General features: G+C 41.9%; 1 protein-coding gene across 2 annotated transcripts in view; it reads right to left on the bottom strand.

Moving 5' to 3' along the window:
- Positions 1–25,726, bottom strand: part of RAPGEF5 (Rap guanine nucleotide exchange factor 5) — a 162,620-nt gene that overhangs the window by 75,274 nt on the left and 61,620 nt on the right. For both annotated transcript variants that reach the window (XM_055708205.1, XM_055708204.1), the window contains exons 8-9: positions 23,998–24,074; positions 18,275–18,400 (exon numbers count right to left, since the gene is read on the bottom strand). In XM_055708205.1, coding sequence (XP_055564180.1) covers positions 18,275–18,400; positions 23,998–24,074 — 203 coding nt within the window. The remainder of the gene's footprint in view (positions 1–18,274; positions 18,401–23,997; positions 24,075–25,726) is intronic.

Raw genomic sequence — 25,726 nt, 5'->3', positions numbered from 1 at the left:
ATCTCTTTCTTCGCCTTTCCCTCCAATTTATACTTGCTGTGAAGTGAAATATTATTTTTAAAAAACTGACATTACTTACTACCTACCAAAGCAACCTTTCTCTCTTGCCTTATGTCCATAGCACCTCTCAATGCTGCCAGTGCCGTTACTCCAATAAAAATAAAATAAAATACATACTCTATCCACATTATATGCTACAATTCCAAACTAGGAAGGCTAAAATTTGTCTAATAAACTGAGGTGCTGCTCATTACATTTACCACTGTAAGGCATGTATCTTTTTGTTGAAGCATTATGCCCACAGAAGGATTCAGCTGAATTTTCACAAGTGAGTACTCAGCAAAGGCCAGGAGCTGGTTCTGGCCTTGCAAAAGCCTTAAGATAAACTCTGAAACTGAGAACACTATATAAAGCTCAGACTCATTCTCAGGAACTCCAGAATTAAACTCTTTCAAATGCACTGACATTTAACACAGTCTTCAAACAGCAAGTGTGAAAAAGCACTGAGTAAAGGAGTAAAAAAAATAATATATCTAAAGCTAATGTTTAAAATAAACCAAATGTATTTAACTTCTAGCCCAACAGTAGATGTCACAAAGTAGAGTGCACATTCTGTGTTTTGGTGGTTGTTTTCAACTAAGTTAGATACAATGTAGTGATTTCTTTCAAGAAAAGCATGAATCACTACAACTACAGTTTTCTTGGGTTTATTTGATGGTTTTAACTCCCTTCAAAACAGGCTGAAATGACCAGCCTTTTAACTAATGCTTTCTAATTCATTCATTTCAATCATTCAAAAAATAGATAAGCCACTAATCACTCACAGATTTGATAATGTATCCTAAGTAGACAGCAATGCGTAGAGCATGCAATCAAGCTGCTAAAAAGAAAGGAAAGAGGAGTTAGAAGGAAAAATAGAACTCAATTCTTCCACCTAATAGCAGGAGATTTGATTCTGCATTTGTTTTGTAGGATGCTCACTGATGTCAATGAATAGTCTACTAAAGAAATGAGAAAAATCAGGCTGCTTCTGTACAGGATGCTTTTTTCTAACTTTACATGCACAGGAGCAAATTAAAGGCTTCTGGGTTAGGTTTTTTGTTCGTTTTTTTGCTTTGGTCCAAGGTTTGCTGTCTACATTTAGCAAAAGTAAAAAAGAAAAGAATAAGGGAGGTGAGAAAGAGCAAGTTAACAATTAACTAGCTGTTGTCATCAATAATTCATTCAAAAGTGGAGGTTACAGCACACAAATAAAGAAATCTTATCGAAAAATTACAAGGAAAAGAAGAAAAGTGCTTTTTTTGTATGCCTATGTAAAGAATAATATAAAATGATAAATTTAATTAGATTTTCAGTATTGAAGAAAACTGAAGTGTCACAAACAATAAAAATTACAAAAAAATATACAATGCCAATCATGACATTTTGAAGTAGCACTTCGTATTTCTCCCATTTTATGATTTTAAGTAATCACATATTACATTACTTTTATTTTGTTCTAGATAGAATCACGTACCTGCTTCTTAACTAGCTATGTGCTCAAAAAATTATTTCAGTACGAATGCTGGCAGTTTCTCTTCTTTCTTTAGATAACACAATTGTGCCCAACTTTGGGAAGGAGGTAGGTTAGTTACACCAAGGGCAATCTCACCATTTATTCAAGTTTTGGAATGCAAAATGCATGTTACCATGGGAACTGATAAATTACATGGTATCTGCAATAAGATGCAAGGCATCTTGAGTAAACACTTATCTGTGCACTTGTGTGGCCTCCTCCACACAGAATGGTTCCTTTATGGAGGAATGAGTGCAGAAGCATGGCAGAGTCCAGATTTCACTGTCTCTTCTGCAAGAAGTTGATAGAAGTATTTTAAAATGTTATTTTTACATGGGGTGACTTAACCAGATCTATCATTAGCATAGGAGAAAATACTGAAAAAAAGATCAAACATTGTATGTCTTGCTAGGATTTGCCTCAATTAAGACCGCAAAACCTTACAAATGACCTCTCAAACTCATTTAGTGCTCTGGCATCAGAAGACCGTTCGCAACAGCACGGGACAGCAAAGCCTTCCTAACAGCGTGAAGAGCTGCCAGAGGTGCAGCAGCACATCGCCCTGGGGCAGCTGGAGCTGTTACCGCCTCCGGCCACCTTCCCCATCCTTCCGATGGATGGGGCCATCCCCAAAACAAGGACATCTGATCTACCCTTGCATCAGCCCTGAACCAGGCTGCTGCCTGTCTTGCTGCACTCTGACCCGAGCAGCAGCAAACATCCAACCGCTCCCTCAGATCGCCTCCCCGCCTCCCCGCTCTTAAGAAGACAGCTCCCCAGAACAACCCCCAAACCGTACTGCTCTTCTGCGAGCCCATCCTAACGTATCAAATACCCATCAGTTGCTGGGCTTTGACTGTACATCCCTCCTGGCCTTTTCTGGCTCTTCTTCTTCAGACGCTGTCATGCCCACACAAAGGCTCTTTCCACATCCTTTTGATTCACCTTGAGAAGCAACACTGACAGCAGATTCCCCAGCAATGTCCCTTGGATCACTACCTTTTTCCTCCCTCAAAATATCTCCTCCTTCTTGAATTCCTGAGCAACCTGTGGTGTTATCTATAGGGAGAGGCAGAGCACTTCGCCATGATGCCACTTGCCAGCTTCTGATATTACACTGTGTCCACAGTGGTTTCTTCAGCCAGCAAGGGCTCCTCTTGGAGATGCAAATGTCTACTGACTCACAGCTTCTCCTGATCCCGTTCTCCCTCACGCTACGTCCCATGACTGTCAGACAGCATAGTACAGACTACTCAGACACTGCCAACACCTATGTCACCCAAGAAATATCAAAACTCTCAGTATTTGAAAGGCATATCGATGTGGTGCTTAGGGACATGGTTTAGTGCACAGTGTTAGGTTTACAGTTGGACTCGATGATCTTAAAGGTACTTCCCAACCTAAATGATTCTGTGATTCTACATATTCCCCATCCCGACCTACCTTCCCTTATTTCTGACTTTGATTCCTTCCTGACCTTCGTAGCTTTGTACAAGTTACATAGCTTTCTACAGGTTTATACTCTTTTTGTATATAACCTTGAGCTCTCATCTAACATCTTCTTACTCAGGAAATTATTTTTATGCCTTATGTCTCAGAAAGTCACCCTATCCCCTAAGCCCTTCCAGTAATACTTCTTAAACCTGTTTACTTTGTCATTGCTGGGCTCTTCCTTCCCACCTTGTTGGTCATTTGCTATTTGACCTGAACCTTGACAGGTAAGGAGATGCCGTGGGTGAATTAGAGACATGCTCTGGAATTCATCAGCTGTCACAGAGCATTTGAGTAAAGGAAAGATAAAATGAGATGTGTGAACAAATGACCAGGTCTTAACTCCCTAATAGAACCCTGTGGAGAGGGTTACAATATCCAAGTACTCCAGGGAAATAACTAATGATCCTTTCTTCAGTTCAGTCATGTTTCAAGAAGCAATTGCCTGAGTTACTAAGTGCTTGAGACTGCCTCAGTAATTGCAATGATTTATTTTATGCATCATTATAACTACAGCACTAGGTCAGGAGGACTTGTGCCTTCTAGATGCCTGGAATTTTAACACAAGCATTGGAGGATTTTGCGACTGCAATCAGAAACACAGAGACCACAATGATTTGACCTGGGGGGGGGGGGGGGCGGGGGGGGCGGGTGGGAGAACAAAGTCTAAAATCCTTGGTATATAAAACATTAGGTTTCTGTTAGATTTTTAATAAAATGAATGATGTTTTCAGCTGAGCCTAAGCAGAAGTTGCTGATTTTCCTCTGCTCCCTTAAAATGCAAGTGATAACAATCTAATGTTCCTCAAGATCTTTGTTAGGATTTTTATTTTTTTTCCAGTGTAAGTAATGAATGTGCCATTTACAGTGTAACTACCCACTCAGTAAAGACAAACCCTGTTTTCTCTGTCTTATACCTCTATCTACTCCAGAAGAAACTCTCCCTGTGCAAAGCATGTTTCTTCCTTTACCCCAGCCTGCACTGGTGCAGTGGCTGTCTGTTAGCAACCAGCAGAGAGGGTAAGACCTTAGGCTTGTGAGCATTTACTTGATGTAAGAAGTATGTTTACACATAGCTACTCACCTGGCCTACCAAAATAATGCTGTGCCAAAGGATATTTTGTGAGGACACACACCCATTGTGCAGGTGGATATGTTTGCATAGCAACGAAAGGGTTTGAGCAGCAGCTTCTCAGGCATCCCCATCGTCCTGACGTTACTTAAACCCTGTTCCCCAGTCACCTTTCCTTTTAGCTATGTGAGGCTTCACTGGCACGGAAGGACCTTTTTAGGACAACGATAATTTAGAGTGCTGTCATCACCAGAAGTTTCAGGCTATTTGAAGATCTTGAAGACCATTCCCTTCCTCCCCCACAAACTTCAAACTGCTCCCCCATGGTAACTGAAGTAAAAGCATTGCTAACCTTCAGCGCTGTTTTTCCAATTACTGTGTTTCAAGGTTAGCAATGTCGAAAATAGTAAATCAACCCAGTTTTCAAGGTCAGAATAAGAATCACAGCAACGATAGTCCACAGTGGCGTTCATTCATTTGGTATTCGAGACACATTCTTTCTGAATATCAAATCACAAAATCATTGCCAATTAATCAGATTTTAAGCTTTAGCTTATTAAATATTAGACTATGCTAAAAATGAAATGCAGGCGTTTATTTGATCTTATTAAGATGTTTCTGTACAGCATGATCTAATCCCCTAATTATCTATATCTTTGTATTATCTCAATTGTTATTTCAATATAAGTAAATTCATAACAATCCATTTTAATGGAAAATATTCATATACTAAAAAGTGCTAAAGCAGTGCAAGTAAAAAACCTGAATGTCAAGATGCTAAAAATGAAAATGTTTCTCTACATTGTGTGAGCCAGGAAAGCAAGAGCTCACATGACATTTGGCAGTGATTTTCCATGATGAAGCAACTCTTTGGGGCTTTCATTTTCATAAAAGCCCTAGTCTATTTAGAGCTAGCTCCTAGCTCCTTGCCCTTAACAATGCAGTACAGATAAAGTTCATTAAATATATTGTCTAAGGTAGGAAAACCAAGTTTTGCTCTAGCAAGCACTTAATGTGTGCATGGCAAATCGGAAGGAAAAAGTAAAAAGGACTGGAACAAATTATTTGTTATAAAAGCAAAAGTGGTACGGGCATATTGGTATTACATGTTGTGCTGCATTAGCAAAATTGCTCAAATGAAGAATCCCCAGAATGGGAAGTATTATTAGATCGTAATCAATAGGATTTTTTTCAAGTAGGCTGGGCACCCAACCATTTGACGCAGGTCTCTTCCATGCACGAGAGCACTGGAATACTGGAAACCGCAGCTTTAATGAATTACGAGCAAAATGGCAAATGCCTATGATTTTATATATAATTTTCACTTATAATGGTCAAGCAACTTTTACAGCTTTTCAAAACTTCTGCCGGAATGCTAAACCTTTGTTTCTTCTTACAGCAGGTAAGACATGACTTTCTACCATAATTAAATTACTAAATTGCCTTTTTTTTTTTTTTTTACTCTTTCTGTTCTTAGGGGATCCTTAATACATATTGAACATCACACAAATTAAAAACTAATAGGATTTTAAAACAGTTATATGCATGATTTACTGTATAGCTTTTGTCTTATACAAGTATTTACTATGTACATGTCACTGCCATGAAAACAGTGTGTCAACTGATAAGCCAGCAAATCTTAGACAGAATTTAAGTGCATTACTACAGTGGCTGAAAAAGGAAAATTATGTAGTGGAATTGTAGCCTTTTTCCCTACACAGTACGAAACAAAGTTTTGCACCAGGGAAGAGCCAGTCGTACCTGTACGTACACATATGTTACCTGCGTGATAGCTGAGGGTGGGAGAGTGAGAACAGATGAATTACAGGGAGCATACGGCCACCCAGTGCAAGAACAGAGCAGCTCTGCTGTAAAATTGGAACAGTTTCTGCATACACACCTACAAAGAAATATCTAAAATGGAATAAGAGAGGCAGATTTTTAGGGGTCTCCTGAAATGAAGGCTATAGCTGCTCCTCTGGGAAAAAAAAAAATTATTAAGGGCCACCTTTAAGAAAGTATCCGATTTGGGGGTACCCTATCTATAGCATCCTTCAGCCAACCAGTGCAACCTAACTGCTCAAACACCACATCTGCTTGGCAGCGTCCTGAGAGCCTACGTTCACAATGCTCCTGAAAGCAGGGAAGCGGCACTTCCATATACAAATGAGGATCTGAGACACAAAGACGTTCGGTCATTAGCCCAAGGTCTCAGAGGAAGCCTACACAGGATGGGGAGCTTCTGAGTCCCTGTCGGACACCCCAGCTCCACCACCCACCCTTCCCCTTCAGGAAAGCAGCTGTGGCAACGGGTACCTACAACTGTTATCTGCAAGATAACCCAGCGAAGGGACAGCCTGCATCTATCACTTCCTCCACCAGCAGGCACTGGATGGAGAGCAGGGGAAAGGTGACCTTCACAGCCCTGATGTCCCCGAGGTAGGGGCACAGGAATTTGTATGGGTCTCAGTTGTGATGCCAGAGATTCAGGTTTCAACCTGAAGAATGGAAAAGGAGGTTGAAACTTTTCAGAAACTGCTAGATGAAAACTCGATGCAATCTGAAGAGAGGAGGAGGAGGAGGAGGAGTGGGAGTGGAGTGTCAGAACAGATGGGTCACCAGGAGAAAGCAGCTTCTTTCTGTTACCAACTGAGACTGTGTGTAAATGACTGGTTATTTCTACAGTGTGGAAAAAGGTTCCATAAGTAGTCCTTGTAAGTGACCAGCTTTGCTTTTAGCAAGGTTTGCAGTCTGTTTAATGAATAAACACATACAGCACATGCATACACAGGCATCCATCTCTACGCAAGGAGAACTGAGGGACCACAAGCACCTCAGCTTTCTTGGTGGAGGAAGGTTCTGCCATATCCTTGCTGAAGTCCTGAGAAAGGCCCCAGATGCAGGATTGCCACCTGCAACATGCAGGATTTGATGGGTTCCCACTGGGGCACTGGGCACTGCTCAAACTCCTCTGGAAAATCTTGCAATGCCAATGATAAAGCAGTGGGACAATCCTCCACGTGGGCTTAATTTACTTCTTCTGCCTCTGCGGGAAATAGGAGTAAAGAACTCTCTGCAAAGGGAGTTTTGTTTAGAAGCCACATGCTTCTTTTACACAAGTTCATCAAATCTAGGAAAGAAAAAAGAAATCAATATAGCCCAATGATTAGCTCACTATAGGTACTGCGTACAGACTGACAGATTGTTTGGACAGACTGAATCAATGTGTTGATTCCATTGAAAAGATTCAGGTTTCACACATGAGGAGACAAAGCCAGCGTGTTGGTACACTTTCCAGCTATTTGCCATCCACAGAGGAAAACCCAAGCCTGAATGTGTCTGTTTTTTAGCTCAAAGCTTGAACAACCAGGCTTTGCATATGAGAGCTGAAATCCTGACCTCTTCACTCCAGCCAGCTCTGATTAGTGTCTTCTCCTCTGACCCTGACCACATCAATTCTCTCTATTAACCTGCTAAATATGGCCAAATAGCAAACACTGCAAACAGTAAATCAATCTAACAGTTGTATTTGTATCCACATATATGTTTTAAAGGTTTCTGTAGTGAATAAACCCCTACTTGAAATACCAAAAGTATTTTGTAAAAAGGCCTAAACTGATATTGTGTTCATTGAACAAATGTTAGTGCTCTACAAAAGGGAAAAGACACTGTTGTATTGCAACCAAACCAAAAAGGTGATGCATATTTACATTCTGTGCTTGGGTCCTACTCTGTGGAAAGAGCAGGTTCTTTTTTCCCTTCCAGCACCGGGCTAAGGAGAAATGCTGCTCCTGACAAAGCACGCACAGGTCTGCTCCCCTCACCTTCCAGAGAAAATGGGGACAAATTAAGGGATGGTGCTCTCAGTCCAGCCCCTCCAGGTGAGACAGCGGTGTCAGCCAGGCTGGTGGGGGGACAGAGCTGATGCACAGCAGCCAACAAAGGGATGTGAGCTGTATGCCTTTCCCTTGATCAAAAAGGGCAGTGTAGTTCAGCATCACCCCCTGTTCAGGGCTTACCCTTGTTCAGAGCTTGGAAATTCATCTAAGACGTGATTTTCAGCAAGCTGTTAAAGGAAATACCATCTGCTACTCATGCTCTTCCTGAGTTAGGTCATTCTATTATTTTCCCAATCACCAAATGAGGCTAAAGTACTTTTTCCTGCAACCAGCAACTGCTGCCGCTCCCACACGTCACAGCCTTCCCTGCCTGGATGTGCACGTTCCAACCAGTGACAAAAAAAGCAGGGGACTGACTGTCTGCCACATGGTATCAGAAAATATGTTCGAGGAAGGCCGCAAGGTCATTGTTAATTTCAAACCCTGTTTCATGTCTCCACATGAAACATCTAATTAAAACTTTTCACTGGGTAGTTAAAATGAAATCCACGCATATGCACTTGAGACCTCATTTTCATGTGCTGTGAATTAGAATATAGGAGGTGCTGCACACAGCAGTAGGAACACTAACCAAGGAAGGAGAGGGGAATACCTGCTTTGATTTAGAGGAAGACAGTCAGCAAAAATACCGCTAATCGCCTGGGTTTTCATTTCTTTGCTCTTTGTGCTGCCACATGCAACCAAGAAAAATGAATGCAAGCAGTGTATTAACTGCTACCAAATCAGCATTCTCCACAGGTGACTGCATGTCAAGCACATCTTGCAAAATGCCACCACCTTCCAAGGCTATGACACGACAAAAGCATTAGACCCTAAGGGCTATACTCTGCTCTTACCAAAAAATACCTATCAACATCAGCAGGAGCCGAATTAAGCTTTAAAATGCAGACACGGTGAGTGACAGAATGGCCAGAGCAAAAGGACAAGGTCTGGAGTTTTTAGGGATGTCTCATGATTAAAATAAATCCTGGGAAAAAAAGAAGCCTGCAAGAAACGCAAGGTCAAGTTGCCCTTTCTTGCTACGGAAGAGGCTTCAGCAGTGGAGGCAGAAAGAGACACTATACAGCTGCCCCTTTCCAAAAAGTCCCCAGTGCAGACAGCCTGACCCTGGCACAGGGGAGGCAGCTCAATATAAGGAAAAGGCTGAGTCTTCACACTGGCGTGCTCCAGGTAGTCTCCAGCGCCTGCCTACAGCGACAAATACCAACAAATGCTGGTAGCATTTGTTCCAGTGAGGTCCTGACACAGGCTGTCGGATCTCCACAGAAAGCTGGGTTGCTCTGGCAGCCGGGGAGGGCTGTGGTGCCAGCCCAGCAGCACCTGAAATCAAACGTGACCCCACTGACTGCAGAGCACCCTGCCACTGAACAGCACTGACCTTAGCATAGACCTGCAGATTTTAGTAAAGAGTTTGCTCTGATGCAGCTTCTACTCCAAACAGGACCAAAGCTTGCCATGTGGAAGCGTGTTGACCTGTTTAACGACACTAACCACACATGTTCTGCATTACTGGCCCAATCTCCACTTCAATGAAACTGAAGATTCTTCCTGAACTTATTTAGGAGGATAGGGGGGAAAAAAAAAAAAAAAAAAAAAAAAAAAAAAAAAAAAAAAAAGGGAGAACTGCTGAAGCACTGAATCCTTTTTACATGACTGATCTCTGGGCAGGCTACCAAATCTCAGAAAACTTCCGAAGAGGATGATGTGGTGAACAGCCATCAGGTTCTGGCTTATCAACAAAGATTTCCCATTATCTTGGCTGTTTCTTCTCAGCCAGGTCCACTATAAGCCAAAGCCAGGTGTCCTTGATTGGTTTCAATTCCAAGAGAAAAGTCTAGTAAAACAATGAATGACTTAAAAAGATCTGCACCATTGAAAGTTGAAGGACAAAATTACTTCTGAATTTCAGAAACTGCTTGGAATTTCTGACTTAAGTTTGCATGGTGCATATTCAAAGCATTATCACTTTCCTTTTTAATCTTTTCAAATTTACATAACAAATCCCCTAACTTGACAGAGAGATCAAGGCACTTTTGTTACTTGGGGAGTTCCCGGGACAAGAGTGGAAGTAATTACATGGAAATAGATAGCAGGATACGTCCACTGTATTAGCAGCATAACTGGGAGTTTATCGATGTCATAAATCAGAAAAATAAAGAACATTCAGAACATCATCAAATGTATTGTTCACACAAAGAGAGGGATGGAACAGTAAATTTAAAACTGGAAAACATTAGAGCAGGTGCTTTGAATTCATAAACTGGTAACTCCTACTTCTCTAAAGGGAGAAAATGATAGATTAACTTTATGTAAACCTTTGGGCAGTCTAGAAACAAGCAAGTAAGTGGTTCAGAATTTGGAGAGAAACACAGAATCAGAGGAGAGTGACAACTTGCAGATGACAGCTTTCAGAGAGTTCCTCTGCTTTTTCACATAGATAAATGGAGCAGAAGGAACCATGTTTTCAGTGTTGGGGCTACCAAGAACTGTGTAGTCCCACTGCCCGTGAAAAACGGCACTCTTGTCCTCTACTTGCTCCCCAGATGCTGATCCCCACTTGTCATTCATCCCCTTCTTTGTGCACGTAAGCCTTCATGAAGCCACGTGGTGAAGGACAGATGAAAATTATGCCAACCAAAAAAACCCCAAGAACGTTTAATTTCACCCAGGTCTGTTTCTGGATTTGGTAAGTCACAAGGCTTTGGGGAATGGAGGAAGAAGGCCACGTTTCACTGTGAACAGCAGAGCAGCTCTTGCCAGGAAGGGTCATCCCTGACACCACATTTCATTCTCACCCCAGATCCATATTCCCATATCATGAGGGAAACTAATCCAGTTGGAAAACAGGTGTGTTTATTTCATTTTTCAGCTGCACTATTCCATGTCTCTTCACAGAACACAACACGGGGCAGCCCAAGGCTGGGGACAGGTTGGGGGCGGGGTAGGGATGCTGCCAATGGCACAGCCACTAAAGCGATGCCTGAGGAACTCAAGGGCTGCATAGCGGCTGCAACTGCTTGGCCTTGCCTCAGCTACGCTTAGGTTTTTAAAAAACATCCCCCAGCCCTCAGCGGTTCAAAGTCCAACGCACTTCCAGCTTGCTGGGATCCCCAAACCACCTCTCAAGGATCTCAAAGCAATTCCATCAACATTCATTAACTGCTGCAGGTTTTATAGCACCCCTTCAAGGTCCCACATGTTTAAGACCCCATTTTATACCTGGGTAAACAAAGGTGCAGAGAAGTGACATGATTTGAAGAAGGTTACTTATTAAATAACCGATGGAGTCAAAAATAGAAATTCAGTGTTCTGGCTCCCAGGTTTTAGCCTGCTAAATACCTTAGGCCCTTTTTACCCCTTTCCCACCAGTAGCTGAAGTATTGTCCCATACAGGAATGAGTCACCGTTCCACACCAAAGAAAGCCCAGCATGCAAAATGTGTATGTGGAATTTCCTTCTATACAAAGTAGTTTCACGGTACAGAATAAATCAAAGAGGAGCAAATTAGGCTTTCTTTTCTTTTAAACACTAGGCCGAGCATCTGGAGGAAAGAACGTATTATGGGAATTTGTAACTTGACTCAAAGGGAAACAGTGACTTTCCCACTCAGCATGTTCCTACCCTGTTCTCACAACATATCATGTAAGCACAAGCATGTCTTCTCTCAAGTGTTTTATTCTTACTGAAAGAAGGACTGCATCGTTTCACCACTATTTTGCACTCCTGGCAAGAGGGCATTCTCCTCCGAAACCCTGGCCACATTCAATAGACTCAACAAAAGGAGTAGTAAGTCCTCTTTGAAGTATGTAGTAAATAAAAATTACTTTTCTTATTATTTTAAGAAAAGTGTTGAAAGAGACTGAAACAAAGCTTTTCACAGCAGCCAAACGATCCCAGTCCCACACCTGAGCAGGAGGATCTTTATCTCTGGCAAACTTTTCATTTCAGAAAGATGCCTGTGACTGTTCTGCACTGAAAAAGACATCCTAGGACCTGCAGAAGTCTTTTATTCTCAAGATAAAGAGATGAAGAACAGGTGATCCCCTGGGGCTATGCGTTCATTCCAGCAGATGAAAGATCGACCGCGTGGAATAGGACACTCTCTCCAGAACATGACGGAACTAGATTCAAGTCCCTGTTCCTCCTGATTCCGACCAGAGACTCGAACTTCAGGTTGCCTCCACAAAAAGCATGTACCTACCTCTTAATTACTTACTTTTACTCAACACAGAGCTATAAACTGACAATCTCATTGACAGACTCGTTTTCTTCTTGGCTTGTAGTTGAAGATTAGGTCAAAATTGCAAACTATCATCTTACCCTGGTACAGCTCTTTCTGCTAACGCTGGCAGATCTAAGAGGTATGAAGGGAAATGGTGAACTCCTGTGCTGATGTCCTAAATCCATTCTCTTTCAATGACTTCAGACATCTATACCACTTTGCAGCTATTCAAGCCACAGAAGTTTCTGCAAAAACATGTACAGTACTGTAGTTGTTATGTCCACTTGATCCACAGCTCTGCAAGAGATGCAGAACAGCTTCCAGAAGCAGTAAAACTGCACTCAAGCTACCCAGTAGATCTGTCCCAGGCAGAGCAGATACAACAAAAGCAGTGATGATTTTTTTTAAAAAAAGTAAAGCACAGATTTCAGTCACTGACTGCGTTCAGACATTATTTGATGTCATTGGTTTAAAGACCATTTTTCCATCAGAGCCCTGATGACTGACCATCAATTCAACAGTACATCAGCGCAAGGCCACAGCTTTGTCAAGCTACAAAAACTGCAGCTCTGGACACGTCCTGACCTTCATTCTTGTCTCCTTGCAGGCGACCAGCTGGACAGGTAGGTGCACCCTAAAAATAACCTTGATGTGTCATGGCTGGAATTTCCTCAAGAAATTCCTCGGTTGTGAGTAATCTATACAACGTGAGGCTCTAAATCGTTAATCTTCTTCTGTAAGCCTTTTTAACAGCTTTAGCCCAACCACCAACCTGCTTCAATGAGCAAATCATCTGTCTTCTTAATGAGGCCGCTGATTACAAAAGTTAGTACCCATAAATTGACAAAACTATTCTTCAGTATCTGTTGCCCTTCTGAAAACATACCTCTCCCCCTATAATATACCTCTTTCATCTTGAACTGGCTAAGTCACAGAATCAATACATTCAGGCTGTATGTACTTACATACTTTTAAACAGTATGTAACTCTAATTAATATATACATTAAACTGTAAAGAGATTACAAGGTGGATTCAGGAAACATTCCCCTCCCCATTGATGCATGGAAGTACTGGAAGAGCCCCAGCCTAGAATATAATTTATGTAGTTGAATGAAGAAAATCATATTCTTTAGTTCTCTAATGAACGCATTAGAGAATCTTAAATTTCCTTTGAACATTGGTGTCAGTTTGTAGAAAGCTTATTCCGTTGATCTGACCATGAAAACAGTACTATACATAATCTAATGAGTATTTTCCCCATACTGATGAGGTGAAACATTGACAATTTTTCTAAGACAATGACACTATAAACAGTCATGATTTTCTTAATGAATGCAATGCTTCATTGAAATGATAACTGGAAACACTGTACAAACAGTATCATGTCTATTATAAAGGCATTATTTGAGTTGTAGTTGCTTAAAAGGAGTTCCATAAAAATATGGTTTAGTGCAAATATGCCTCAAATGCATCTCAAAATGTATGCTTGAGCAAAAAAAGCTATGACAAATTACTTCAAAAGGCTTCACGTACAGAGCTTGCTTTCTATATTATAATTAATGCTAACAGTAAGCAAAATTCTCAAAAAAGCAGGCTCATTTTATAGCTAAATATTTTAGTACAGATTTTTCATCTATTTTCTGTCAAAGCAATTGTTTTAAAGGAATGTAATATTTGAATAATATAAAAATACAAATAGCCAGTTTTACATTTCCCTAGGCTTATGAGTCTGATTTGAATGCAGTGATAAAATTAGAACTGCAAGCTTGCAGCGTTATTTTTACTTTATCCCACATATGGTAATAAAATAATTTCTGTCTGTTTTAGACAACCATTTTATTTTATTTATTATTAATACATTGAATCTCATTGTAGAAATGCAACAACACAGGGAAAAAGCTTATCTACCTGTTTAGAAGCTTATTTACTACTACTTAATTCTACTCATTAGCAAAACAAGTTTTAGGAAACCTAACACATATGGTAGATTCAATGCCTTAATTAAGAACTTTATTCTAACACATTAGCAAGTGGGAATGGGGAAAAAAAGTCACTATAATTTAGCTTGTGTTTTCCTCTACAAGTCTGTGAGCAGCATTACAGTTAAAGCACTTTGCAAGTGTTATATTCACCAGAGAGGAAGCTGGCACTGTGTGCTACGGAAGAACACCGATTCCAACGCAGCACTAACCTGGTCACAGCAAGCTTGCGGTGCCAAAACCAAGCAGCTCACATATAACAGAGTTTGAGTACAAAACTTTTTAAATTACAGGACTTGTTCAGGATGCTCTTTTTTATTCAGACCGTAAATCTGAAAAGAAACACTAGCGTACCAGAAACCTGAAACAAAAGCAGTATGGACTTTCTGACTTGAGCATTTGAAGTAAAAATGTATGCAGGTACAAAATCTTTGCATATATATATACCACAATTTTGCACCCTACAGAACGCATCCAAACTGAAGGAATCTATTCCCTCTCCCATCACAGTCCCAAACCAAGCTTCCCTCCAGTGAACCACCCCAGCTGTCACATATTTTTCCCTCTTTCAGACCATCTGCTTTTTCTGAGAAAACACAATTGTATTTCATCTCCTTCTGAACCAGCAACCTAAACCAACCCATGCTTCACCTGCCCATTGTGGACCACAGATGTCCAACAGCACACCTTGAAGAATACCTTTAGGTGTTTTATCTGCCTGAAAACCTCAAGAAGACCAGACTCTTGTGCATCCACGTCATCTACCTTTCCTACATGAGTCACTAAGTTCTGTCCTCGAATTCAGATGAAGATGGTGTTTATTTATTTGAATGATAGGAGGGCTCACCAGCACTCCTCACAGCCTGGCTCCCCGTCATGCTCCACACCTCATCCGCCATACAGGAAAAGTTACTGGGGTCATTGGGTACCAAATTCTTCAATTAGACTGAGTTGTCTTCCTTCTTCAAAGGAATGCAGAAAAATCAGCAAAGCCCAACCATACTACATGTGTGTTTGCTGTTAATGCTGAAAAAATCATGTGAGGTCATACTAATCTGAAGGGACCTGCTTTAGAAACACAGTGGGTAGCACTGGTGGCCCAGCTCCATTTCCCATTACGTGCATGGGACACAGTACACAGACAGGAATTATGCACGTGTACACTTCTAACCCTGTGTTTGGGGAGGGGGGTGGTGGGGGGTGTGGGTGTGGGGGGTGGGGTGGGGGGGGTCTATGTATGTGTTGGGGGGGGGGGATGCGTGTGTGTGTGTGTGCGCACATATTCCTGGAGGAGAACAAATGAGAACTCTGCTTAAGGCAAAAATTCCCCCTTGGCCATCTTGGAAAGAGCAGCTTTACTTCCAGGTGGGTTACAAAGCCCCCAGCCTTGAACGACCACACTGCCCTGGGCTGACCAAAACACACAATCCTGTAAACCAGCAGCATTTCTGCTGCAGGATGGGCTGCCAGGAGGCCAGGCCAGGTAGCCAGCTCTCCAAGTGCAGGAAGAAGAGCCTGGCAGGGTGTTCAGGCATCTCATTTAAAGCCTGAATGCCATCCCTTTGCGGAAGGCAGATCATCCATGAAAGCACAGTTTGAGGTCCCCAGCAGGGAAAGCTGGTGAAAGCTTTAGTCCAGGGATACCTCCTGAGAAATGAGGGCCCTGTGGAGAACGAGCAGAGCCACTCCTTTTTACTGTCTACATTGGGTGCCCATTACCCTGTGTTTCTAAGAAAGAGATGTACGAGTAAGCTATGCTTTTAAAAATAAAAAAAGAAAGAAGGGCATGTTACACATAATTTTGTAAGGACACCACACCCTGAACATGTTGTTCCTCTAACATTTACAGTGAGCACGAGGGACCAGGCAGCAAGCCGATGCCAATGAATCTGCCATCACTTCTGTAGCAGCAGGATGAGATGGAAAGGTCTGAAAGCCCACATCCGAGCAGTACTCACCACGACCCAGCCTGCTGCTTTTCTCCTTGGAGAAAAGAGGGAACAGCTGCCCCGAGCAGTGAAGTCTGCCCAGCCAGCCAAATCACGCCACCTGCACATGCACCAGGGCAGCTCTCAGACCACAAGGGAGGAAGGGAGGGAGAGGAAGGGATGGAAGCTCACAGCTTCCTGGACATATGTGACCCACTGCTCCCACCAACGCAAAGCGTGGGGGTTTTTCCAGGGAAAGTAAATGACCTGAGTCAGCTAAACCGAGAACCCTACAACAGCCCTTGCCCACGTTCAGTAATGCTTTCTTGGTGGCCACAGTAGAGTGGCTGGGGGCTTGGCAAATACACCCACAGCGAGGGCTGCAAGTCTCTCCTACATCTGGGCATGGGCTGCCCAGAGCGTAGGGAAGAGTCACGTCACCCTCCACCCTGCAACACCCAGCAAAGTGCAGAACAGGGTGGGGGAAGCACACCACCATTTGTTATTGCTAGCACTAGCTGCAAGATGTTCCCCACCCAGAAAAAAAGGGCACAGGGGAAATGACCTGGGCTTCTGCGGTCTCTCAGACGACATTTCTCTTTCCTGTCCCCTCCTAGGTCTAAAGGCACATCCTTGGCTGAGAGCACTAGCTGCTGCCTTATACCACTCAGAATGGACATGCGCAGCTTGCTCTAGCTCCTGCTAAGCTGAAGTCACTCGTCTTTCTAAAGAGCAGCAATTGCTAAGTACCATACTTTTCAAAGGAGAAGAAAAGCTGAGCACTTCTTTCCTTTCCATTTTTGGAACTGTACTGTAATCCATGCAGCTACAGAGCTGCAGCTGACACCACAGCACCCTTTGCAATGACCGCAGCAAGCAGCAGAAATTTCTACTGAATTTTTGGAGTATCAGTCCTGACATTCCCCTCTCTTCTATGCCCACAGCATCTATAATCTTGCTTCCAAATCCTGAAACACAACAGAAACCTTCCCTGGCTTAAAATCTTTTAGGATTAACCTAAACTTTTAATTGTGCTTTGCTGATACAGTTTAAAGATATACAGAAATTCTGCCAGATGTCCATGGCTAGCAGCTCAGCTGAGGAACAATCCAGTCTCAGGGATTTGAGCCTGGCGAATTACCGTCCTCCCTCATGCACACCTACTGATACAATTACATGTTTAACTACACCAGACTAGACCTTATACACTGCCGAACGGAACAGTGTGAAGCTTGGAAATAAGACTTCATCTTTCTCTTTGCCTTTGTGCAGCCTTACTTCAGTAGGAATGAGCTTGCAGATGAGCTGAAAAGTATTTCTTTTCTAAATCACATGCCTTTTTTCTACTGTCCAGTGAGCAGAAAATGGAATAAATTACTTATACATAATAGCAAGACATATGAGGACTAGGTAGGATTTTTGTTGTTTCTTGCAGTTATTATCCCGGGCACCTTTAGATGAATATGCAATCAGAATAGAAATCTTTACTAGGAGAACAAAATTAGGATACATTGTGCTATAAGCAGAACAGTCAAGTTTTAGTGCATTTTAAATCCAGTTATTAACATCTGAATAAGTGCTTTCAGAAGCATTACACAGAACAGAATGCTGCTTTCTTCAATGTAACTTTTGGTTGAAAACACAATTTTTTAAAAGCAACTGCTGAATTCTCTATCCAGACCATTCTTTTTAATTCACACTGAAAAGCTCCAGCCAATACGTGCACCCAAATGTATCAGCAGCAAAGTAATTTTAAGACAATTTAAAGTACATGAAGCACTCTTATACCTTATACTTTATTTAAATACATCCTAAACCCCAAATATTTCATAATCACTAACCACAATTTGGTAGAAAGCATCCTGAAATCATCTGCTATGTCCTGTGTGTATAAGACATTAATAACAATAACTGACAGTTAATGACAACACAATACTTTAAGTGTGTTGACAATTATTGAACTGAACGCACTTCAGAGAAATGTAAATGCCAGAGGAGAGCAGCTACAGTTCCATGACTAATGTGTGCCCTGGATTCTGACCATCAGCTTTGCTATTCCAGTTTTGTGACCTAAATCTCCCTCCCCTACCAGAAAGAAACAAAAAAAACAAACGAGAAATGTCTTACGTGTTCTGCCTTCTCCGGTGGTTTTCTATCCGCCTGCAAAAACTGGCAGTTCTCTCTTGCCAGCTTCTGGACCAGCTCAATCCGTCCGATGTCATCTCTTCCCTGAAGCTTGCACAAAACCCCTGCCTTAAGGGTGGGAGAAAGAGCAAACAAATACTTAAATCCACAGTCCCAGGACATGACACCACCACAAATTTCAACCTTAAAAGAAATGCATCTGTTTTCTCATGTTTGTGGTACTTCTGTGCTGCTTGCTGAACACAAATGAGTTGCTGCTTCCTGGGAAACAACTGGAGAGGAGCTGAGGCACAGAGAATCTGCAAATGTATCTACTTTGGAAGAGCGAAGGCAGGGCTAACTAAACCAGCGCTCCTCTGAGTGTGACTATCAGATACACTGTGTTTTATTTGTTCCTGTCAGCCTGTTTCCTGTTACATAAGAGAACAAGAGCAAGAGGTTAAAAACTCATGGGAAAGTTAGCCAGGAACAGCCCTGGAAAAAGAACGAAGCGCAACACAAGGCACTCCTAAAAATAACAGGCTACAACTCCCTCTGCTCCCGCTCCAAACATTTTTCACGTATGCAAGCCTCAGGAGTTAAAAGACAGTTGTGCCACGTTTATTTATTCTGTAAATAATAAATCAGTATCCCCTGGTTTTGTTTAGGGAAGAAGATGAAATTTGCTTTAAAACTACGTTACAACTATTTTTTGGCTACTGCTCAGCCAGTTATTCAAGCTATGCTGATAGTATTTCATCAAAACTTTCAGCACTGGTTGTTTTCTAAAAATCCTATATCTACCTGTCTATCTATATCCATATGCATATATATATATATATACACACATGGAAAGCAAGAGGGAGGGAGAAAAAGACAGATTTGTGCTTGCACACAGGCATGCCAGACCCATCACAAGGTTAGGTGATGAGGGCTAAATCGCTCCCAGCAAAGTCAGTGCTTAATATCACTGTCCATTATTTGCTTATGTATGTAGTGTCCGCGTAACCGAGACCTGGCTCAGTGGTACCACATAGCTTTTGGTAGCCCAGATGTTTCCTGATGGGAACAGCATATGCCTTGGGAGGGCCAGTCACGCGACATGGCTACGGTATTGCTGTACCACTTTAAAGGCAATCTGCAAACAAACCTTTTTGCCCACTTCCTCCACCCTTTTCATTCTACTATTCATCCTGAGTTCAACTGAGTTGGTATCTACTCCAAAATACACAAAACATCTTGTAAGTCAGGTCCAAAAGCCAGGGATGCCCTGACCACTAAACCACAGTGTCCTGCTGGCTCCAAGCCTTTGGCCTTGAGAAACTGCTGCTCACGACAGCTGAAGGTGTGAGAGTGCCCACCCAAACCATCCTACAGTCTGCTGGTTTCTCTGAGGAAGAGGGAAACGTGGGTTAAGGTTTCTTCAGCTGAGGAGTAAAACAAATTTACTTTCTAAATAAGTACTTTAATGCTGATGGGAAAAAATGGATTCTATGACTAAGTGCAAAGAGTCATCCTTACGGAATTATTTGAAAGAAATTTTTACATGCCTACATTGCTCTAGTCTGGATGAAGGCATCTCCTCACAAGCTTGCATCAGGCATCTGTGCTCTGGAGAAGAATTTCAGATACAGCCTGTGCTTTGCATGTCCTATGCTTAGCCCTCAGCCCCCTGAGGAACCCAGCTTTCCCATACAAGGAACCTACGTGCTGGTTTGAAGGTCAGAAATCCAAAGAGAAAACAAGGAATTGCAGTGCCTAACCTGAAGGTCCTTACGTTTTCTATGAGATTAGCTTTTTAACTTCTGAATTGAGGACACAGATTTGTAGCACAGCATTTTCACCTGCAGATCAGGAATAAGACTGATTTTATCAAATGTGGAAGCATATACTGAACTAGTTGTCCAGGCTTATTTAATCAATAGACATAAAGAGGTACCTAAGAAGGTAATTTTTTTTACTCTACAGTAGACATTTAAAAATAGTCAGATGAGTCGTTTCCTAAAATTCTCCTTCTTCTCCACTACTTTACACAGGGAACATAGGCAACCATCGCAGACTTGGCTGAAGACTGATGTCTGCACTTCACAACACTTCGATGGCATCAGCTAGAGCCAAACCTGCTTATTTCATGGCTTTGGGATGTTTCTAGCAGAGTATAACATCTGTGTGCTGTAATCCCCCCAGGCTTTTAGGCTTAGGACAACTCAAAGTCTTAGGGCCTGTTAGGGTCTCGAGACTATAAAGATTTATAGTCTTTCTGGATCTGGGATCTTAGTACTATGGAATCACTTTTCACACCTTCATGTTTCACCCAGATGAGTCAGACCATGACTTACGAGTGGCATAGACCGTTACAAGTCCCCGTACTTCAAATGTCAGATGGACATCAGCAGAAATGCGGTGTTCCCTCTGCTGAACAAACACTTCATGATCTCCAGTGTATGAAGCAAACCCACTTACGTTAAGATGAGGGACTTCAGCTGTGGGGTAACAGTTGGCTTCAGCATGTTCAAGTGGAGGAAACACCCCACAGAAAGACAACTTTCTGGACACGAGCCCCTCTCACCCCTCGGTCTCTGCCGGTGTTCAGACAGAGCATATCAGTGCTTTCTGCGTGAACGCGCAGCTCAGGGAAGAAGTAACTCTAGATACAAGCCAATTAGCCCTGCCATAAATATGGTCTGTATTCAAATCAGCAATTTCATTAAAGAACCATATTGTCCTGTTTCAAATAACTCCCAAGAAGAAATCTTACATTTTAACCTGTTCCCTCCTTCCTCAATTATTCCTTAAATTAGGAATTACAGAGAATGTGAAAAATACATTTATTTTATTTGGTTTCCAGAGGTTAAAAGTTCATCTAAAAAATTTCTGGGAGGGCTAAGGTATTATTAAATTAATTGTACATGCTTGGTTCTGGGAGTAAAGTACACACTTGAAATATGAAAAAGCATGTTTAGCCTTTTGTAATTAAGAAGAAGATGATGAATCCCTCACTTTTAATTCTGATTTCCTCAATTATTCTTACTTTCCGCTATAAATCTTTCTGCTAAGTACTTATAAGAAAGCATCCTGATCAACTAATTAACTGATGACAGCTTCTAAAAGTTGGTTGGGAAGATGTTGTTAGAGTCTCCTATTACTGGTCATTTTCACTTGTCAATATAAATTGAATTTTCAGGCAGTGCTTTTGAAGCTGTTAGAGGAAAGGATAAAGGCAAGTCGCCCTACTTGCAAAGTGCAGTTTCCATTTGTATTTTGTGCAGGCACACACCCTCCAAAATCCCACATGCCCAGATATTGGTGCTTAGTCCTCTAATTCACATACACCAACAGATATACAAATACTAACTTATGTGAAGGTGACAATCGTAAAGTTATGTATTTTAACTGGCTTTAATTTAAAATGAATGATAAAAGAATGTAGGAGCTTTATAGTAAGGCTCTTACTACCATTCACAGCCCAAAATTATTACAATTAGAGGTGTTTATGCAATATTTGAAATCAAATCAAAAAGTTTAACGGGAAGGAAAGTTAATTAGTCACTACTGAGTTTGGAAAAGCAAAGATGCTGACAACACATTTTCTGTTTCAGCACGTCTATTGGAAAATATTCCCTCTGTAAAAGCCAAAAATGAATATGCTAGCAGTGACATGGAGGTGAATTAAGACATCCCTAGGCAGACAAGATGGGATTTTTTTTATTTACAAGCATGCTTGCACCAGTTTTGTTAACTAACTCCAATGTAAATGAATCCTCAGTCCCACAGCGTGGTGGTTAGAGCAGCCACCACACCCTGCAGCTCTGCTAACAGAAGAGGTTTGTGGTGGTTTGGGTTTTTTTCCACAGCACCACTGTCTCCCATGTCTGGTGAGAAAAACCACAGTTATTACAGGCTTCACCTTTGATGAACCTGAAAACTTAAACCCATATGCTACTGCCTCAAAAGATCATTTGCTTTGCCCCAGCCACATGCACAGTCTCAGTAGAGTGGAAAAAAACCCCATTCACACCCTGAAAGCAACCTGTATTCTGTGTTTGCAGGATGCTGCGTTTATGGCACTGACAAACAAATTGGAGCAACAGGTGCTTTGATAACGCTCCTGCTCTCCTCCTGGTTGCGTACATGAACACTTTTGTTAACTGCTCACTTCATAATTGTTTAATTTTAAACATGTTTCAAATTCTTTCAAACCTTAGAAGCTGGTTTCCAGCTAAATAAAAGCTGAGTGAATAAATATCCCAATAATAAATTCTTAGGGGCTTTTATATCCTGCCCATGTAAATATATTAGCTGGCTACTTAGGGCTTCGAGTACACATGTCGTAGTCTTTCTTTTTACACCTCTGACATAAATGTGAACATTTTCAAAAAATAATAACTACAACAGTCAAGCAAGACTGAGCATACATGAAACCTGAAAAAGAAAACAGAAAGCCAGATCTTTTGTGCAGTCAGGTCAGTATTTCCCCTTGGGTCTTTCCTATAGCTCTGTAACATACACCTGAGCTCGAGAAGGCTGATCCTCAGCCCCACACTGATATGAATTAGGAATCAAAGTCAGGTAACAAAATTGTCACACATTAGGGCTTCTACTACACTTCGTTGTTTGTTGTTTTTTTTTAATAGAGTTGGAACTGTGTGCAATTAAGAAAAGAGCAGGCCATTTCTGAACATCCTGCTTAAGCATGACTCCAAAGGGCAGGCTAGTAAAGCCCACATACATCCTGATGCAGTAGGGATATCTGCACGGTCCCCAAACCTTCTGCCTGCACTCTCCAGGTGCCTGCCATGGTCCAGAGCTGCTACCAGCGCTGCCTAGAGCCCCTCCTGGGCTCACTGTGGCTAAGGCAGCCCCTGCCTTTAGAAAGATATACATATTGCTTCAGCCAGGCTTGCTCACAGGCATCAGTGCAAATCCTGTCTTTCTTGCACACAAGTTTTTAGCAGGCAGGGTGTTAGGAGATAAATCAGACAGGAACTACAAGTTGCATCTGTGGGAAGGAGAAAAGCAACTGGTGGGGAACGTAAGATTTCAAGAGGAATAGAAGAAAAAAAAAGTCAAGACTGGGTAAAATCGATTTTAAATTAAAAGCAATAATCAGTACCAATACAATGAGCAATATAGTTGCATTTGCACAGTTTGAATGCATGAACTAAATGATTGAATGAACTGGAAATTAATCAAAAAAGATTCACAGAATCAAAAAGTGTAAGCAACTCCACAAAAAAATACTCTAAAATGCGGTTACATTTCTTCTGAGCAATATCTAGAAGCATGCTTTGGTTGTAAATGAGGGACATCAGGAAAGGAAAGAAAAAGGTTGTTGCTTACACTCAAGTGACCAGTAAGTATCCTCATATCATTGCATGTCTACTTACAGTGATTAAAATTCAATCAAAATGTCACATGCCCGTGCCTCCTAAAGCACACCTTATTTTATCTTCACATCTGGTATATGTTACGTGTATGCTCTAAAAAGAGCAGAGATATAGTTGAAGAATGCTGTCCGATCGCAAAACCATGGGATTAATTCCCAGCATAACCATCAATCTTATTCTAAAGAGTCACATAAGACAATATATAGCAGACGACCCCCTTCCTAGGGCTCCCTGTGCAGAACATTGAGGAAAATCCATTTCCCAGAGATACTGAAAGCAGATCTTTCAACTTGTATGTCTGAAAAACTTCCCAAGACACTATTAATCTCACACATTTACCTGAGCATCAGAGGTATCCTTGAGTTCTTCTAGTCCTCTTATTTCTTGACTGCTGTTCTCTTCATTTTGATGAATTGCTAAAATAAGAAAGAGGGAACGTATTGGAAGCAGGCAGGTTTAAAAAGAAAAAAAAGTTGTGGATCAAACTTCTAATTTCCAGAAGGGTCAAAATCAGAGTTATCAGTTTACCTAGCTGAAGAAACGAACACCACTTTTGCAGGGACACATCAGACTTCTGTATTGCAACCAGCTGTATCTATAGGTGGGTTTAGTATCTATAAGCCAAGATACCCTTCCAGTCAACATACCCACCTATTATATTTTGGTGGGACATTAAGCCCTCAGATGTTCTGAAATGTAACACATGGCGGGTTAGGAGGGTCAGACCCGATGAAACACATGAAAAGTGACTTTACCTTACACCATACTCATTTACTTACAAGCACCATAGTCAAATATCCATCTTGTGTATGCACAGAGTGCTTTGCCAGTGTAGCCATAGCAGTTGTGACTGAAAAACCATCCCTGGAGTGGCAGAGCTGGCAAATCCATTTCCTGACGAATGCCAGGCTCATGGTTTTGCTGGAGGGGCAGGAGGGTTCAGCTGGTGTGCTTCCTCTTGTCCACCTCCTCTCGCCTTCACCCCTGGGTACATGAGCTGGTCATCAGGCTGTGTCCGAACAGCCACAGTGGTTTGGGACAAGGATCACCAGTCCTGTTTTGCTTTAAAACAAAATCCTGAGGCAGCCCAGGATTTGATTGATGAAAAAACTGGCTGTTGAGCAAGCAAAAGGGCTGGCAGGTAGCAGTGCCACCTTCACCAGTCACCCTCACCTAAATTCTCCTGAACCCTTAGCCTGAATCTTTAGACATAAAACCAGGTTACCACGGCTGAGCTTAAAACATAAAACCAGGTTACACACGGCAGTGTGAGCCATGAGGTGTAGCTTGGTGTGTCTGCATGAGTGCTCTGGTTCTACTGCAGACAAAAAGCAGCCTAACCTTTAGGCAGCATCCAGCAAAGTTAAAAGTAACTTTAGAGTGTTCTTGACCTCTAAAATAAAGCACATAGATTTATTTTCTTTTTACTGCAAGATTTCTGCTGATATTGCTATGTCATATAGGGTATAATTCTTCTTTCTTCCCCCACAGTCATGCTATCAATAAAAAAAAAGTAATAAAAACATAATTATAAAAGGAGGGGTTGGGAGGAGTCATTTTGTCAATACAGTTTATTCTATTCAGGGATCTTTTTTAATCTGTTACCAAAGGAAAACAAGTCTGGTATAAATCTTCACTAGTGGGTCTGCTGGCATCACTTTACCAGCCAGCCTCTGAAATTCAAGGTGAATGCTGAAAACACAGGATCAATCTATAGCTATAACAGAAAGCAAGTATAATGGGGTTAGATAACCCAGCAGCATTTACAGCCAGGCAAAATGAAAACACTGGGACATTGTGGCATATCTCTGCCCCAGGTTGGAAAAATAACAACCCCAGGCAGCAGTACCCAGTGACTGCCCCAACAGCCCCGTGCGGCCCCTGCTTTCCCAGATTTCCTAGGGCAGGGTTTCCCAGGCCAACCTATTCCATCCACGCAGACTCAGGCTCTTGCAGCCCCTTCCCTTGTAACCCACCTCCCAGGCTTCTTCCCCAAGAGCCACCTCGATCTGTTGCACACTCTCACGCGTACGTGACCCCGTTCTACCCACTGCCGCTGTGGGAGATG

This window comes from Falco cherrug, chromosome 4 (genome assembly GCF_023634085.1).
Source record: "Falco cherrug isolate bFalChe1 chromosome 4, bFalChe1.pri, whole genome shotgun sequence".
Taxonomy (NCBI): Eukaryota; Metazoa; Chordata; class Aves; order Falconiformes; family Falconidae; genus Falco; species Falco cherrug.
This window is presented reverse-complemented; position numbering and strand designations above follow the sequence as displayed.